Source organism: Schistocerca gregaria, chromosome 3, assembly GCF_023897955.1.
Source record: "Schistocerca gregaria isolate iqSchGreg1 chromosome 3, iqSchGreg1.2, whole genome shotgun sequence".
Lineage (NCBI taxonomy): Eukaryota > Metazoa > Arthropoda > Insecta > Orthoptera > Acrididae > Schistocerca > Schistocerca gregaria.
The window spans coordinates 496,344,522-496,360,290 of record NC_064922.1 but is presented as its reverse complement, the minus strand read 5'-3'; the positions used below and the strand labels follow the sequence as shown (position 1 = coordinate 496,360,290).

Sequence of the window (15,769 nt, the reverse complement as noted above, 5' to 3'; positions counted from 1 at the left end):
AATTTCCATTTAACACTGTTGTACTCCTACTCTTGCTTCTACTGGTACTACTACTTCTTACATAGCAACAGCTACTTTGACGATGACTACTGAGCATTGACAGATGTCCTTTATCACAGGTCAAGGCAAAATCCTGGAGCTCGTTCAAAACCAGCTGAGTTCATGACTACCAGTGGCCACTTCTCCCCTCCATCTCAAGAGCAATTTTCACGCTGCCACCAGCCTTACTGCATCACTGTTAAGACCTGAACCCTCAAACCCACTGCCAACTCGTCTTCTGTTGCTGCAGGATGAAGGCAGCCGTCCATGGCAGGTATGAACTCCAATGGAGATAGAGCCATTGTGTATATTTTAGCACTTAACAGCGCCACTGTAGTCTTTGACCTTTTATGTAAATTGAAGGTGGAGGGGGAGAAAAGGAAAGGGAAGGAACTCGTGACATCGGCTGCATCGGGGCTTTATGCAGAGTCAGTGGCGCTGAGTGAAAATGTGGGCGGACCTGGACCCGAACGCACCATCTTCTGCTTCCTGGGCAGTTGCATTGACCACTGCACCACCCAGACACAGTGTTCAGTGCAACTGCGCAGATTATGTCTGTACGTGTCCAGAAAAACGGTCACAACGCATTAATATAAATGAGATGCCTCAATGGGCTATGAATTCACAACTTTCAATGCAAATTCACAATAATGTCCGAAATCCTGCAGGACTTTCAAAGACAGTGACTGCAGATAGATTGCGATAGAGAGAATTGTGAGTCAGCCAAGGAGCATACCAAGATAGTTTGCGTAATTACGTTCAACATAGTGTCTGGTTAGCCCAGTGGTTAATGCATTCCTGGGCTTTGTGTTCATCCCGGACTTGAAGCCTGGTCCAGAACACATTTTTCACTCGGCACCACTGACTCCACATAAAATTGAGGTGATGAGATTTTTCGTTTCCGTTCTCCCCCTCCACCTTCAGTTTACATAATATTTTTCACAGCTGCAGGTTCTGTGTGGTGTTTGTTCTTTTGGACAGCGCCTTTCACACAGGTGCTTCTCGTGAGGACTTCAATAGGTCTCACTCCTCGTCGACAGTCTAGCTTTCATCCCGTCAGTCTCCATCCTATGGGCTGGCTGAGAGGCAGGGGGATTTGGTATCCCAGTCAGACAGCAACAGTAACTCGCAACCATTCAGACGCTGCAGAGGTCGCTTCCAGAGCGACACCAGATGCCACTGTAAACTCTAATTGCATCGCATCTCCATTCTTTCTCCACGCACATTCACTATTGAAGACAGTACTCATTATCTTAATTTTAAAATTTCTTAACGAGCAAAAATCTCTTTCCAAGTTTTTCACTTAATGGGAAAACTCGAATTTGTAAGAGCCCCTTCCTTTGAAAAACATGTAGTCAGCTCCGCTATCTTACCTGGTTATAGGCCACACATATTAGCTGCAAGAAGTTTCACTACTGGATCTGAAAATCCTGAACCGTCCCTTGCTTTTGTTACTGGAGATACCCCTCTGCTATTATTTTACTGTTGATATATTGCACTGTGTTGCAACCATTTATGTATGTTCCATATTGGAAAAGTCGACTATTAATTTCCTTCCATTCAGCTTATTCGTGCTATTTCGAATCAGTGAGTTACTTAACATAGAGATCAACATATTTAATAAAATGAAAGCGCTTTATTCTGGAATAGTTCAACTGAAATTATGTTTGTTTTCCTTTGGGCTGTAGAAAGAGCCGCTGGTGCTTTTTTGTTCATATACTCTCAGAAAATGTCGGCGTAAGGCTGCAGTGGCACGTTTTCGTGCCAGAAATCCATCCTCTCTGCGTCCTTGTTGCTGTCGAGAGAGAAAATGGACTGCATGAGCATGTAGCTGCGGGTCACGTTGTCATAGGGCTCCCAGATGACAGGATCCGCCTCCGGAGTTGGATTTCTGTGCAAAAATGCGTACAATTAGCAAATAGTGTTCACATACGGACACCAAATGGTTCAAATGGCTCTGAGCACTATGGGACTCAACTGCTGTGGTCATCAGTCCCCTAGAACTTAGAACTACTTAAACCTAACTAACCTAAGGACATCACACACATCCATGCCCGAGGCAGGATTCGAACCTGCGACCGTAGCAGTCGCACGGTTCCGGACTGCGCGCCTAGAACCGCGAGACCACCGCGGCCGGCGGACACCAAATATTTTTGCTTGTCTCGTAGTATATCTTTTGCTTGTTCACTGTCAGATGTTGTGAGCTATTAGATGAAAATTATGTATGTGTCCCCTTCGAGAACATATAGACCTACACTAATGACTCAAAACATTATGCCCACTGCACACTGAGTGATAAAATGCCACCTGGCGGAGTTGCAGGCTTGTGAGCGACTGGTGTGGTATTGTATATAAGAATATTAGTGGAACAGAGACGAATGGGGAATCATTCTAGATACGATTTCGGATGATAACTCGGAAGTCCATTGACATAAGTCACTTTGATAAACGGCACATTGTTATGATTCAAGGCCTGGGGACGAACATCTCGGAAACGGTTCAGCTGGTTGGGGGCTCTTACGGAGAGTGGTCGGTGAAACCAGAAGTAGGAATTAAGTTATGTGAACTCCATGTATCATCAGAGAGCATGTAAGTCGGATGCTGTTTAATAACCTAAAACAAACAAAACTGTATCATTATAGATCCCACTGATGACACCTTAGAATAGAAGAAGGCGAAACGAGAATGGGATAAACAAAGCAACTAGCAGCAGGAAAAGGCAGTTTTATTTACAAAACAAGAGTTTGGAATGACGTTGTTGCAGAAAAGACTCTCATAGCGTTCACCAGTGACGGTACAAGTAACAGGACACGCAGGACTCTTTTCCTCGAAAAAATACGGCCGTACGATAAACGATGCCGTCAACCCACACCAGACAGTCATCTCTGCGGAATGAAGTGGTACCGGTTGATATACGTGAGGATTTTCCATTGCTCGTATTCTGCGGATCAACATGTCCGTGGAGATGGAAACGGACTTCGTCTGTCCACAGAATGTTCCATAGACATTCATTGTCCAGTTACTTGCGAACATTAAATCCTAGAGTCAACACTTGTTTCGCCAGCAAGTCAGCAGAAAGCAACTGAAGAGCATAGGAGACTTTTGTATGGACACCGATGCACGATGTTTCGTAGATGTTATGCGCCGTACTCGCTGGTATGTCCAAAGTTCCGGAAATTCCTTACGCACTGCATGTCAGTACACTACCACTTGAACCCGTTCTCCAATGCTGTGGCCACATCTTTGACAGACATCGGATCAACTTGTTTTCTCCCTCTCCAACATTGCACTTAGAAAGAACCTGTCTTTTCGAATTTTGTAATCATTTCCACCAGACCCTTAGCAGACGTAGGACCAATGCCTTTCTTATACCTTGAGTATCCGGAGCTTCTGCAGGGCTGCTGCCGCACTCTCATCACCGTTCTTGTAAAAGATCCTTACCAGCAGCGCACAATCCTTCTTGGAGACAATCACGTTGGGCGTCTCTGACGCAAACTGAGGACCATCCGTGTGCCGAGCGTCTGATGGTATGCATATTCTGACGCTTACAACACAGTCTATTAGTCAAATTTTCGTTAAATTTTTTCCCTTACGTTTTCCCCTGCGTCAGTAACAGTATGCTGCTCATATGGGCATTATAATAATATGCTCTTCAAACTGACGTCAGTGTGAACTGGGGTTCTCCTTCTACAGCGGTTTGAAACTGGAACTTTAATTATGAACACCCTCTGGTATGTGTGACATTGCCGTGGGCTTCCATGGATCCTGTACTAATCGAATACACCACGACAGCTATGTAAACATTATTATGGAACAAGTGCATCCCTCCAAGCATGGTTAGGTTAGTGGTGTTTAACGTCCCGTCGACAACGAGGCCATTAGAGACGGAGCGCAAGCTCGGGTTAGGGAAGGATGGGGAAGGAAATCGGCCGTGCCCTTTCAAAGGAACCATTCCGGCATTTCCCTGAAACGATTTATGGAAATTTTATGGAAATCACGGAAAACCTAAATCAGGATGGCCGGAGACGGGATTGAACCGTCGTCCTCCCGAATGCGACCTCCAAGCATGCTTGATGTCTTTCCTGACTACTATAACACCTCCCAGCAAGATTTGTGTCCGTGTCGCGATTCCGGAAACATGCTCCATTGGTTTGACGAGAATGATACGAAACTCATGTTGACGCATTGGGCACCAGTTCGCCCAGTATGAAGTCGATAGGACACACATCCGTTCCACAAAGAAAGTGGGTGATCTGTGGGGAGACATCTGGTGCCACATACCTCCGGAAACCAATCGAGTGCTAGTCGAACGTATCACACAAAGAATCTCTTACATACCAAATGGAAACGCTATTAATCAGGCGGTCGTAATGTTTCGGCTAATCAGTGTATTTGTTTACCACAAACAGATGTGTTCTGTATTGAATGATACGGTTCTGAGCATAAGATACACTAGTCGCATTTGAAGTGTGCCAGTTTCATATCACGAATTAGGCTTCACAATCAGGAGAATAGGAGTTCAAAGTGCAGTGCCACCATCCAGTAGCATATTTTGTGAGACTCTCTTAAATCGTTAAAGGCAATGCCAGGACGGTTCCTTCGCGATAGAAACTGTTCCTATTCTTCCGCAGTCCTAGTTTGTATCCTTATGCAATGATGTCGTCACCATAATATTCTTCCGTTCTTTCCGAACTAGACATCTTAGGTCAGATAGTTCGTGGGTTCTTGTGCTATTACGTTAATTGTTCTTCTAACAAGCGATAGCTGTTCTTGTGTGTAGCCCTTTCTAAAATAACTTGGACACTGTCTTCCCGACCTTCTCGTTCGCGGTAGAGCAAAAGATTACTCGAGAGTAATTCCAGAATAAATTTCCTCGAAACAACTCTTTCAAGTTGAGTAGAAATATCTGTAAGAGAACATTTAAAAAACGTCATTGTATTCCACCAAAAGCTGCTGTTTTGTCTACTTTATTTTCCGAAACTGGTTTCACTCTCATGATCATAATCAATTGACGAAGCTTTACTGTAGCAGCGAAGCCTACAAGTTGAAATGCTTGAAATCAAAACAGTATAAAATTTAACTTTAGTATTGTTTTTAGAGTTCCGTAACTCAGTCGGAACTCTTATAGGTTCACTATGTTGTCTGTCTGTCTGTCCGTCTGTTGAGAACGTGTTTTTCCTCAGGAAGGGTCGATGTATTAAGTTGAACTTTATGTCATATACTATGATTTGCTATCCCTTTGCGGTGTAAAACATTTAAGCTTCCAAGTTAATGCAACCAAAAGATACGGGACTTTATGTCACATATTTTGATACTTGCAAATTCACTCATCAAAACTTATAAGGTACTTCCCATTCACCTAGAATCGTAAAATTTGAAAGAAGCTAGGTTTCACAGCAAGGAAAAATATCCGAAAATTGTCATTTTGCAATTATATCGCACGAAAAAAGTTTTTTCTCATTTTTTATTTCTCTGTCTGTCATCTGTCTGTCCGTCTGTTAAGACCTCTTTTTCTCAGGAACGGGTAGAAGTATGAAGTTGAAATTTATGTTACATACTGAGGTCTACGGTCCCTTTGTGGTGTAAAACATTTAATTTTCTAAGTCAATGCAATCAAAAGAAAATACGGGAATTTGTGCCACATATTTGACATCTTACCAGTATCAATATCGACAGCAAGAAAAATCTTCGAAATTCTGGGGGTGGATAAACTGTCTACACACATAGTTAAGTTTGCAAAGAACCCTCGGTGTGTGAGTCCCAGTCGCGCTTATTCGGGTTCCTTTATTATATTGACCATTTAAGCATCGCTGCTAGAGTAAAATTTCTTCGACTAAAGACGATCATGTAACTGAAACCAGTTTTGGCAATACAACCACATTGAAACTATCGAATAATGCTCACGGAAAATATTTTGTGAGCTGATAGTTCTCTTCTTAAGGGGATTACTAAGTGAAGGTCAAGAAATTTCTACGCAGCCTGATTTATAGCTGAACAGAATATGACATCTCATGTCTAAAGCAATCTGTGTTGGTATTAACTGTGAGGCAGATCCATCCTTAACGATCACCGTTTGATTTAATGTGCGCGACGGATTAAATTAACATTGCAGTAGTTTTCGGCCTTAGCAGTGAAACTTAAAGTGGTGTATTCACAATTCTTTTAGTCATAAACATTGATCGTGATAGAGAGTTTGCTGACTACTTTAATAAAAAATCAAGATTTGCGTGATTCCCAATTTATTGCAAAAGTTTAAACGCACAGAAAATGTAAAAGGCATGACATGAAATTACTTGTACAATTAAGCATTGACCAGTATGAAATTAACATAACATAAATAAGCATTGGCGAAGATAATTGGTAGGAGAATGTGATATGCTAAACGTAATCTCCCTTTCCTAATGTACCTATTACAACCTGCATATGCATCAATAAAAATTATTATATGGCTAGAAAGAGAAACTGACATTATCCATGTAACTGTGACTGTACTGTGAACATCGGAAGGCTGAACTGTAAATGATGTTGAATTCCTAAATTCCCTTCATCCTAATGTGCAAGTGCTGCAAGTTACCCTCACCATACTCGTTGATGTAACATGAACAGGCCGCTGATGGCTTGGCTGGCTGTCATCAAATGCAAGCCTAGAAGTTATGTTGTGAACCTGAACGCTGAACTCCATTAGGCTCCGCTGCCACAGAGAAGAGCATTCCAATTCTGCTATCCCTACTTGTTACAGTTGCTCCACGTCTAAAAGGCAAGCTCGAAGTCTCTGAAGTCAAGTTCCCAACTGAAGACGTTTAGAAATTAGAATGAAGCCTCTCTGCATTTCGCGCTACTTTCACTCCATCAAAGGCGTAATTGTCTTGTTCTTAAAAATTTGCACCAGACGCTAGCAAAATGGTAAAACCCAATTACCTCGTTTTTCGCTCTCTATTCACGAAAAAATAATCTCGAATGCTACGTCAAATAGACGTCACACTACAGCAGCTAATCTATAGCACTTTTTAGTAGTTTGTACATTTTCCTCTGGCCGTGGGAAAAGAATTAAGAGAACAAAAATAACTTCTTTCTCTGAGAATAGCTAGTTGGGCATGAGCAAGCTAAAATTCCTTAGAGTTCAGTTTTTGTGTATTTTAGGGTCTTCTGTCTCGCAGAATGTTCTTTTGACAAAATCCTGACTGCCACCCATTGCTTCGCCAAATTCCACGCCACAGAACTAAAGCTTTCAGTCTACCTTTCTCTAACAGGAAACGCATAAAAAGCGCTGGTCCCCAGCTGTATTTCGCCTTTTTAACGTGTTTTCCGCCTTGGCTAATATTGTGACAGGGCCGCTCTAATTCTCTGTATACATAAGTGCTCTGACGGACAGGATGAGCAGTAATCTGTTGCTGTTTGCTGATGATGCTGCGGTGTATTCGAAGGTGCCGTCATTGAACAACTGTAGGAATATACACGCATGTTCAGAAAAAGTAACAGAACATCTTGAACGACTAGAGATAGGCCGTTCATATCCATGGGACACGTACATTAGTATGTTCTGCAGAAATGATTACCGTTTCAGTCACCTCGATTCAGCATGTGACCTGTTGCCTAGTAGGTACAGGGGCCGGCATGGGCCCTGACAACTTGTTCCATGCCTGATGGTATCAATGAGTATAAGGTGCGAATGACGTCCTGCGGTATAGTCATCCATTCTACAGTCACTAGTTCCCAAGTTCACCTTTGGTGGTTGGCACTGGGCCACACCACTGCACCGGTCGTTTCACCATATCCCACACATTTTCGATTCACGACAAGTCTGGTGATCTGGCGGGCCATGGCAAAAGGCTGACATGCTGTGACACCAAGAAGATACGTGGTCGTGCAGCCACATGTGGTCGTGCATTGGCTCTCTGAAAAATGGCGTCTGGGGTGTAGTGCAGAAAGGGTATGGCTATGAGTCACAGGATGTCATTCATGTAGGTCACGTTGGTCACAGTGCCCTGGTCACGCACCAACTGTGATTTGTGGTTGTACCCAATAGCAGCCCACACCATAAGACCTTGAGCTGGCGCTGTATGTCTTGTGCGAATGCAGCCACTGTGATGCCATCCCCCCTGCTTGTGGCGAACCAAAATGTGGTCATCATTTTCAGACAAACAGCATCTGGATTCGTCCAAAAACACCATCCGATGTAATTCCTGTCCATAGTGACGTCGTTCCATACACCACTGCCGTCTCTACTGTTTCTGCACATTCGTCAAAGGCAAGCAGAGAAGTGGACTACGTGGGCGTAGTCCATGTCGTAATAAACGGCGACGGACTGTCACCCCTGATGGTGTACGATATGTTACACTATTTCACTGTTGCACCAGAGTCGAGGACGACGCTATGAAATACGGATGAGGTGTCTGTCTTCTCGGTCGATTGTCTGGGTAGTGCGAGTTGACCCATCTCGTCCTGTTCTACGGTCTTCAGTGAACCAGTCTGTACACACCCGTTGCACTGCCGAAACACTTCGTCACACACTAGCAGCAATTTCCCTGGTGGATGCATCACATCCTCTCATGCCAATAATGTGCCCTCTTTCAAACTCACTGATTTGACGGAACGGTTCGTGCAAACGTCTGAGAGGCATCCTGCATGTCTGCTCAAGTCACACTGATCAGTTACCTTCGGTTTATAGTGACAACGAAAGGCGAGTTTTAAACGTAGGTGGTGTTGCGTCGCGATATCGATTTTGACCCTGACCCCGATGGCGGATATGGTTCTAATGCTGATTATTTCTGCAGAACATACTAATGTACACCTTCCGTGAATTTGAACGGCCTATATCTAGTCGTTCACGGTGTTCTGTTTTGTCTGAACATGAGTCTTCGAGATGACATAAGACTAAATTTCTAGATGAATAGCAACTTGCTCTAAATGTAAAAAAACGTAAGTTAGTGCGGATGACTTGGAAAAACAACCCCGCAATGTTTAAATGCAGCATTAAGGGCGTGTCGCTTGACACAGTCACGTCGATTAATTATCTAACCGTAACGTCGCGAAGGCATATGAAATAAATGAGCACCAAAGAAAGGTATTAGACAAGGCGAATGGCCGACTTCGGCTTATAGGTAGAATTCTAGGAAAGTGTGGTTTATCTGTATAAGAGATCGCATATAGAACTCTCGTTAGGTGGTGGTGATAGAACACTAGTGCGACCCATTCTTGAGTACTGCTCGACTGTTTGGGATTCCCTCCAGATCGGAATAAAGGGAGATATCGAAGGAATTCAGAGGCGCGCTGGTAGATTTGTTACAGATAGCTTCGACCAAGACGTATCACAGAGATGCTCTGTGAGCTCGAATGGATTATCCTCAGAGAAGACGACATTCTTTTCGAGAAACACTCTTGAGAAAATTTGGAGAACCAGCATTTGAAGCTGATTGCTGAATAATTCTGTTGCCGCCAACGTACATTCTAGGTAAGGACCATGAAAATAAGATAAATTAGAGCTCACATGGTGGACATACAGACAGCCGTTTTGCAAGTGGAACGGGAAAGCAAATGACTAACAGTGGTACACGACCTGAAAATATTATGGCAGGAGGTTCTTGGGTGTACTCTGCACGTTATTCGGACCACCTTTTTCGGCTACAAGAAGATTTTCTTTGATGAAGGTGAATTGTCCAAGAAGTTAATTCCGTAGCAAATGACAGAGTGGAAGTGCCCAAAATAAGTAGATTTTGTGACACTGATGTCTACAATTTGTGAGGTTGTCCTAAAGGCAAAAACAGGGAAGGACAAACGTTTTATGGTGTGTAGGATACGGTGTTTCCTGCTGACCCTACTGTCTATGAGGAGACTTAAGAATTTGGTGCAATGTACTCTTTGTATTTGCTGACTGTCATAAAAAAAAAAACAGGAATCTCTTGTGGACTTGTAAGCTAGTACTTACTGCTTCATCCCAATATATCTACCCGATTATGAGTTCATGGTTGACAATCCTGCCCACTACGAAAACAACGAAATGTTCCATGACCACAACACAAGAAGGAAGGCTGACCTCCACTGTGAAATAAAAAATCTAGCTCGGGCGCAGTAAGGTGTACAGAACTCCAGTGTTAGCATTTTTAACTCGCTGTTAAACTCCATCAAACGCCCACGTAGTAACAAAGCAGTATTCAAAAATAAATGAACGATACATTTACTTGAAAAAGCCTTTTATTCATTAGATGAATTTTTTTACATAAACGCATAAAATGCTGATACACAAGGTCTGTTAAAAAAATTCCGGAACACTTGTAATTTCGCGTCAATAGTGTGTTGGAACGGAATGCGGTTGGCACCCCCACACACGCCTGTGTTTAATGTGTAACTGTCGGAAATATCACTGTTGAATGTCTGTTGGTTATTGTTCAGTGCTGTTGTGTCGCACAGTTCGTGGATTTTGAGAGGGCAGAGTTAGAGGAGCAACGCGTCTGCCTTAAATTTCGCATGAAACTGAAGACAACCTTTACAGAGACACACCAAATGATCCTTTACAGAGACACACCAAATGATGCAGGAAGCCTACAGTAATGAGTGCTTAAGCCGTACTCGGTGTTACGAATCGTTCACATCGTTTAAGAATGTCCGGACGGAAGTAAAGATGACACTGGTTCAGACCGCCCTTCGACGTTTATAACTTGTGCAGGATACGATGGCCGATGCGCAGTGACTAATTCTCGTATAAAGCGTTGGGTGAGTTGATTCGTGTATTCAGAAGGGAAGGCCGATAGCTGTTTTCCTCCTTACCGCCCATCAGCGATGAAAGAATCGAGGCGCACATGCTGCAGTCTTTCTCAAACGATTTAACAGAAACTATTCGGCGAAAAATTTCATGTTTGCTTACTTATAGCATTGTATGTCACGTTCATGATGATCTGCCCAACATTTCGTTAATTGTCATACTTATTGTGGTATTTACGTGAAAGTAAGACACTGCTACAAAATGCGGAAAAGTGCGCAATGAAAAATAGAGGTCGCTATGGTTCAAAAGGCTCTGAGCACTATGGGATTTAACAGTAGAGGTCATCAGTCCCCTAGAACGTAGAACTACTGAAACCTAGCTAACCTAAGGACATCACACACATCCATTCCCGAGGCAGGATTCGAACCTGCGACCGTAGCGGTCGCGCGGTTCCAGACTGAAGCGCCTAGAACCGTTCGGCCACACGGCCGGCAGAGGTCGCTATGATTTTGCATTTGGTACATATTACATAATATTTTGTTGAGTATGAAATTTAGCTGACATATTGAATTTTTCTCTAGACTTGGAAAGAACTATCAATCAGTCACCAATCTCGAGAAAATTGGTCTGATGTAGCACACTCATTTGCGATAGCGCCGCGCCACCAATAAAGCCAGAGTGAAATATCCACAACATTCCTCATATTTCATAAACAGTTTCAGATGTCGAAAAGAGATTTTGGCAAATTATAGCACACAAAAAGGACAAGGACAGTATTTTACCATATCGTTATTACGTGAAACTTCATTATCTACTGTGTTGTTTCAATAACTACAGATTTTTTCAATGGAAGAATGTAATTTTTAAGGGCCATCGATAGCTAGTGAAGGAGAAATATTATGGGTTTTGGAACATATGTGAAGACATTAAACTTTTTTGTACTGAGGATGTGCTTCTTCTTCAGTTCCTCACTAAACTCAATAAACCACTGTTTCAGAATTCTTTCGCAATCTTGTGTACAAAACAAGTTAGTGAGGTGAGACTGTTAACTCCGCTGTGTTTTGGCAAAAGAAGCACATTTTGACATGGCAACCAGATAAATGTGTAGATATCACTCATAATTCGCCACTCATGACGCTTCTCTGAAAGTTAGAAATGGTTAACAAGCCAGGCGAAAATAAATTGCTGCAGTTTCGGCGGAATTCTTTTCAGATAATAACGAAGGCAGAGGTGGCAGTAGATCTTTTTGAATGCTCACAATGCAAGTGTGGGTATGGAGCGGCCCCATTTAATATTTACAAAAAATGTAAGTGTAGGCTTCAGTTTAGAATGGCACTTTCCCCTCTGGCACTCAGCATTTCCCCTACAGCGCTCTCAGCGAACCTCCACCACTGCTGCTCTTCCCACACTTCCCCAGACGACTGCGCTTCTTCCGGCGACGGCATTTTGCGGGGACTATACTGTCGACGCTCATATCAGGAATGTCAGTCTCGAAGACTGACTGTCCGAGAGACTGCGGAAGAATGTGACATTTCAGTTGGATCATGTCATAAAATCTTGACACAGCATCTTGGAATGTTGGAATGCTTCATGTTGACGCCAAATTCGTCGTACGGCTAATAAGTCATGACCAGAAAGACCTATGGTCTCTTGCATGGGTTCCTCTTTCGCTAGTTCTCTTACTATCTCATCCCCGCAAAATTTATTTGATATTTTTCCTCTATGAGGTCGTCCAAGGAAACGGTGGAGAGGTAGACCCTGTGAGTATCTATTTTAGACCAGCCCACAAGATAATTAGCCACAGAGAGCAACAGATAAAATAGTCTACATCCGAGCTCTTTAGATGTTTGCTGTCCTGTCAGTCTAACCGTGATACTGATGACAAAAAACTGTACTTTTGTATGTCGTTACTTTCTGGATTCACCACTATTTAAGAAGAATCCTCGGAATGCGTGACAGAAAAGCCCTAATGATGTAATTCGGATGGAAGAAACCTCGATTTTGTAGTTGTTTTCTACGTTACAAAATGGCGAGGCCAGTTATCCAAAAGGATTTATTCAAATTGATCTTGACCGTAGCCACCAGTTAAATAACTGACTACGAAAATATGGACAGATACACCTCTTGTAATACGTACCCGTACTTGGCGAAGTTTGTCCAGTATCGAAGCATATTCCTGCGTACTTTATCCTCGTCTGATTCAGGATCTAGGTTGTACTCAGTGTCGGATCTCACGAAAAGTATCGTCAGGTCTGCAGCGTGATTTACACCTGAAAGAGAGGTAAGAGCTTTTAAGAATCCAACGGGGATAAAACTTGGAATAACTACAGAGCATATTTGAATCAATATAATGTTGACGAGTATTTATGGCTTCACCATCTTATTTAGTTCACTCTTACAACACTTCTTGTACACAGTGAAAACTAAAATGCAATCACACAAATATTAATTGGCCTTGTGCGAGAAAGGGGACCTACAAGCAAAGAGTGTTGAGAGCTTTGCTGTGGAACTGCAATTTTATATTCATTAACCAAGTTATGGAATAGTCTGAGTAAATTAAAGTCGTATGATATGACGGCTTTGAGACTTCGAAGGACAGGTTCAGGCGCCTGAATCGGAAAGGTGTTTCCTGTCCTTCGCAGCCACAGGCATCTTTACATCATGAAGTGTGAGCGTTGTGTATCGTTTAAGTGCAGTTGTTAAGTGTAGATTACTAATGGGTATGTATATAGTGTGGTAATACGTAGGTGTTGGTTGATGATGAGAGAAGGAAGAGGGTGAAAACCGGTGCCAGCATGGAGTCTACTCCTCTCGAATAGCACCAACGGGACCGCCAGGCCTAACGTCCTCATCCAACAGGCGGGTCATCATCAACAGCATCGCATGTCCTCACTTCACAACACTCTGTAGAGACATTTGGAATTTAATCCCGGACATTGGTGTGAAAACTGGTGATCAGGGACTTTGTGCCACCTGTACCTTCTGCAGTAAAAACAAAGAGCAAATTATCGACAGCACCCAGAGTGCGTGGGCGGTCACCTATCCAACATCTGGCCAAGCCCGGCGGCGCTTAACATCGGGAATATGATACGAACCGGTGGATCCACCGCACGGCCGACGGCCGTTGACTAATTATCATCGTTTTTCAAAAATCTGATTTCATTCAGTTCGCTGGAAAGATGAAACTGAAAAGGATCATTTACTTTCTCCATTTAATTACCAGTGAATTTTCATCTCATTCTGAATTTCATATAAGAGTGTATGTAAAACTAACTTATGATCGTCATAAACGTTGATACTGGATCTCATTGTGAGTTTATTAGGAAGTGTCACTTTCCATTGCTAGAAATTTCTTCACTAACCTTACTATACCATCGTTCAGAGACGGAAATTATTACGACTTGTTTATTTTCAAACAGCTGACTGCTCTAGTTCTCCAGTTTCAAAAAGTTTTCAATCTCAGTGTTGATTCGCAACAAATGAAGTATGTATATGCATAAAGCGAGATTATAATGCCTTTAAAGGAAAAGACGATTTGTCAGATAAGTTCAGGAGTGTCAATCTCGGGTTGTCCGTTGATAATACTGTTACTATAGAACAGTATTTTTGCAGAGAGATTGCAAGGATGTGGGGAACATTTTATCCAGTTTTCCCACTCAGTGAACTGAGCAGCAGTTCTCTTTCACTAATTATAAATACAAATTAATTTTTTTTTTCAACTGCCCAGATTATGGCCTTCATGATTTATCCTACGCCTAAACCAGGTACTCCTGGAGTTCTGTTTGCAGCAAACATCATAATGTGCTAACAACATGAGTTACATATAATGGCAAGAATAATAATAACAATAATAATAATAATAATAATAATAATACACTCACTGACAGTTCCATTGGTTCATGGCAGGTCATTTTATTCATCATAAACGAAAAACACACGACACTTACGCAATAGTCAACAATATTCGTATTTAAATAATAAATATTGTCACTATAGTCTACATAATCGTCTTGAGAGGATTAAGCAATTGTGTACGAGTAGATATTTAACATAATTCTCATTTCTTGTTCCATTTCAGATGCACACTTTTTTAATGCGATTACATATTTCGATCGCTCTGGATCATTTTCAGATCTAAAACAAAGTGGAACGTTGTAACTCATACTGTTTAATGATACTACATGCACTTCTAGGAACTCCACATAATTCCACTTCTGCAATTTTTACTATTTTTATGTCTTTCAATATTTATACATCCATCGATCTAGTCCTATACATCCTTAACGAAAATACAATTTTATTTTTGTGCTTTCAGAGTAAAAATTTACGACTTTATACTTCCAAAGTTTCACAGTTTAATATCTTCAGATGTTTATCCAGGTTTCGCTACTTTATTTCCAGTTTAAAATGTACTACTTTATTCTTCTTTTACAGTTTTACGCATCCATTCTGATATTTTGACCGAAGGTTTTTTACATTATTGACTTTTTGGAACTTCAATGTAAGACCCTCTCTTATTTACCTGATATCATCTCTGCCGGTATCCAGTCCTCCACCCCTCCTCCCATTGCCTTCTTTGCCCGCTCTCAATCCCCGCTCGATTCATTTATAATTTCACTATTTTAAACCGCTTACATTTTACATACGCATCGTTCTACACTACTAGAATTTCAACTAGAATTTTTACATAATTATACGTTCTATAATATTAACATGAACTCTCATGTTAAACTCATGACATCCCCACCACTCCCTCAGTGCTTTATTTCCCTTTCTCCACTCAACCTCACTCCATTTTCACTCCACCCACCCCGCCTCCTACCTCCTACCTCCAATATCTACCTATTTAAAACATAGATCGCAGTTGCAAAACATAGTATTCTGATATGTTCTTCTTAGTAGGCAGGACGGGTTGCTGATTTGTTGGTCTGAGTAGACAAGGTGGGTTGCTGATGCGATTGCTTGAGTAACTTCTACATTAATGTACAATTCCTTCCTTTTCTTTTCTACTATTGTGACATATTAGATGGT

The 15,769-nt window shown here is 42.0% G+C and overlaps 1 protein-coding gene across 1 annotated transcript in view; it reads right to left on the bottom strand.

Annotated features, from left to right (window-relative positions):
- Positions 1-1,655: 1,655 nt before the first annotated feature.
- Positions 1,656-15,769, bottom strand: part of LOC126354459 (para-nitrobenzyl esterase-like) — a 95,097-nt gene continuing 80,983 nt past the window's right edge. The window contains exons 9-10 of the mRNA XM_050004154.1: positions 12,876-13,008; positions 1,656-1,930 (exon numbers count right to left, since the gene is read on the bottom strand). Coding sequence (XP_049860111.1) covers positions 1,762-1,930; positions 12,876-13,008 — 302 coding nt within the window. The 3' untranslated portion in view covers positions 1,656-1,761. The remainder of the gene's footprint in view (positions 1,931-12,875; positions 13,009-15,769) is intronic.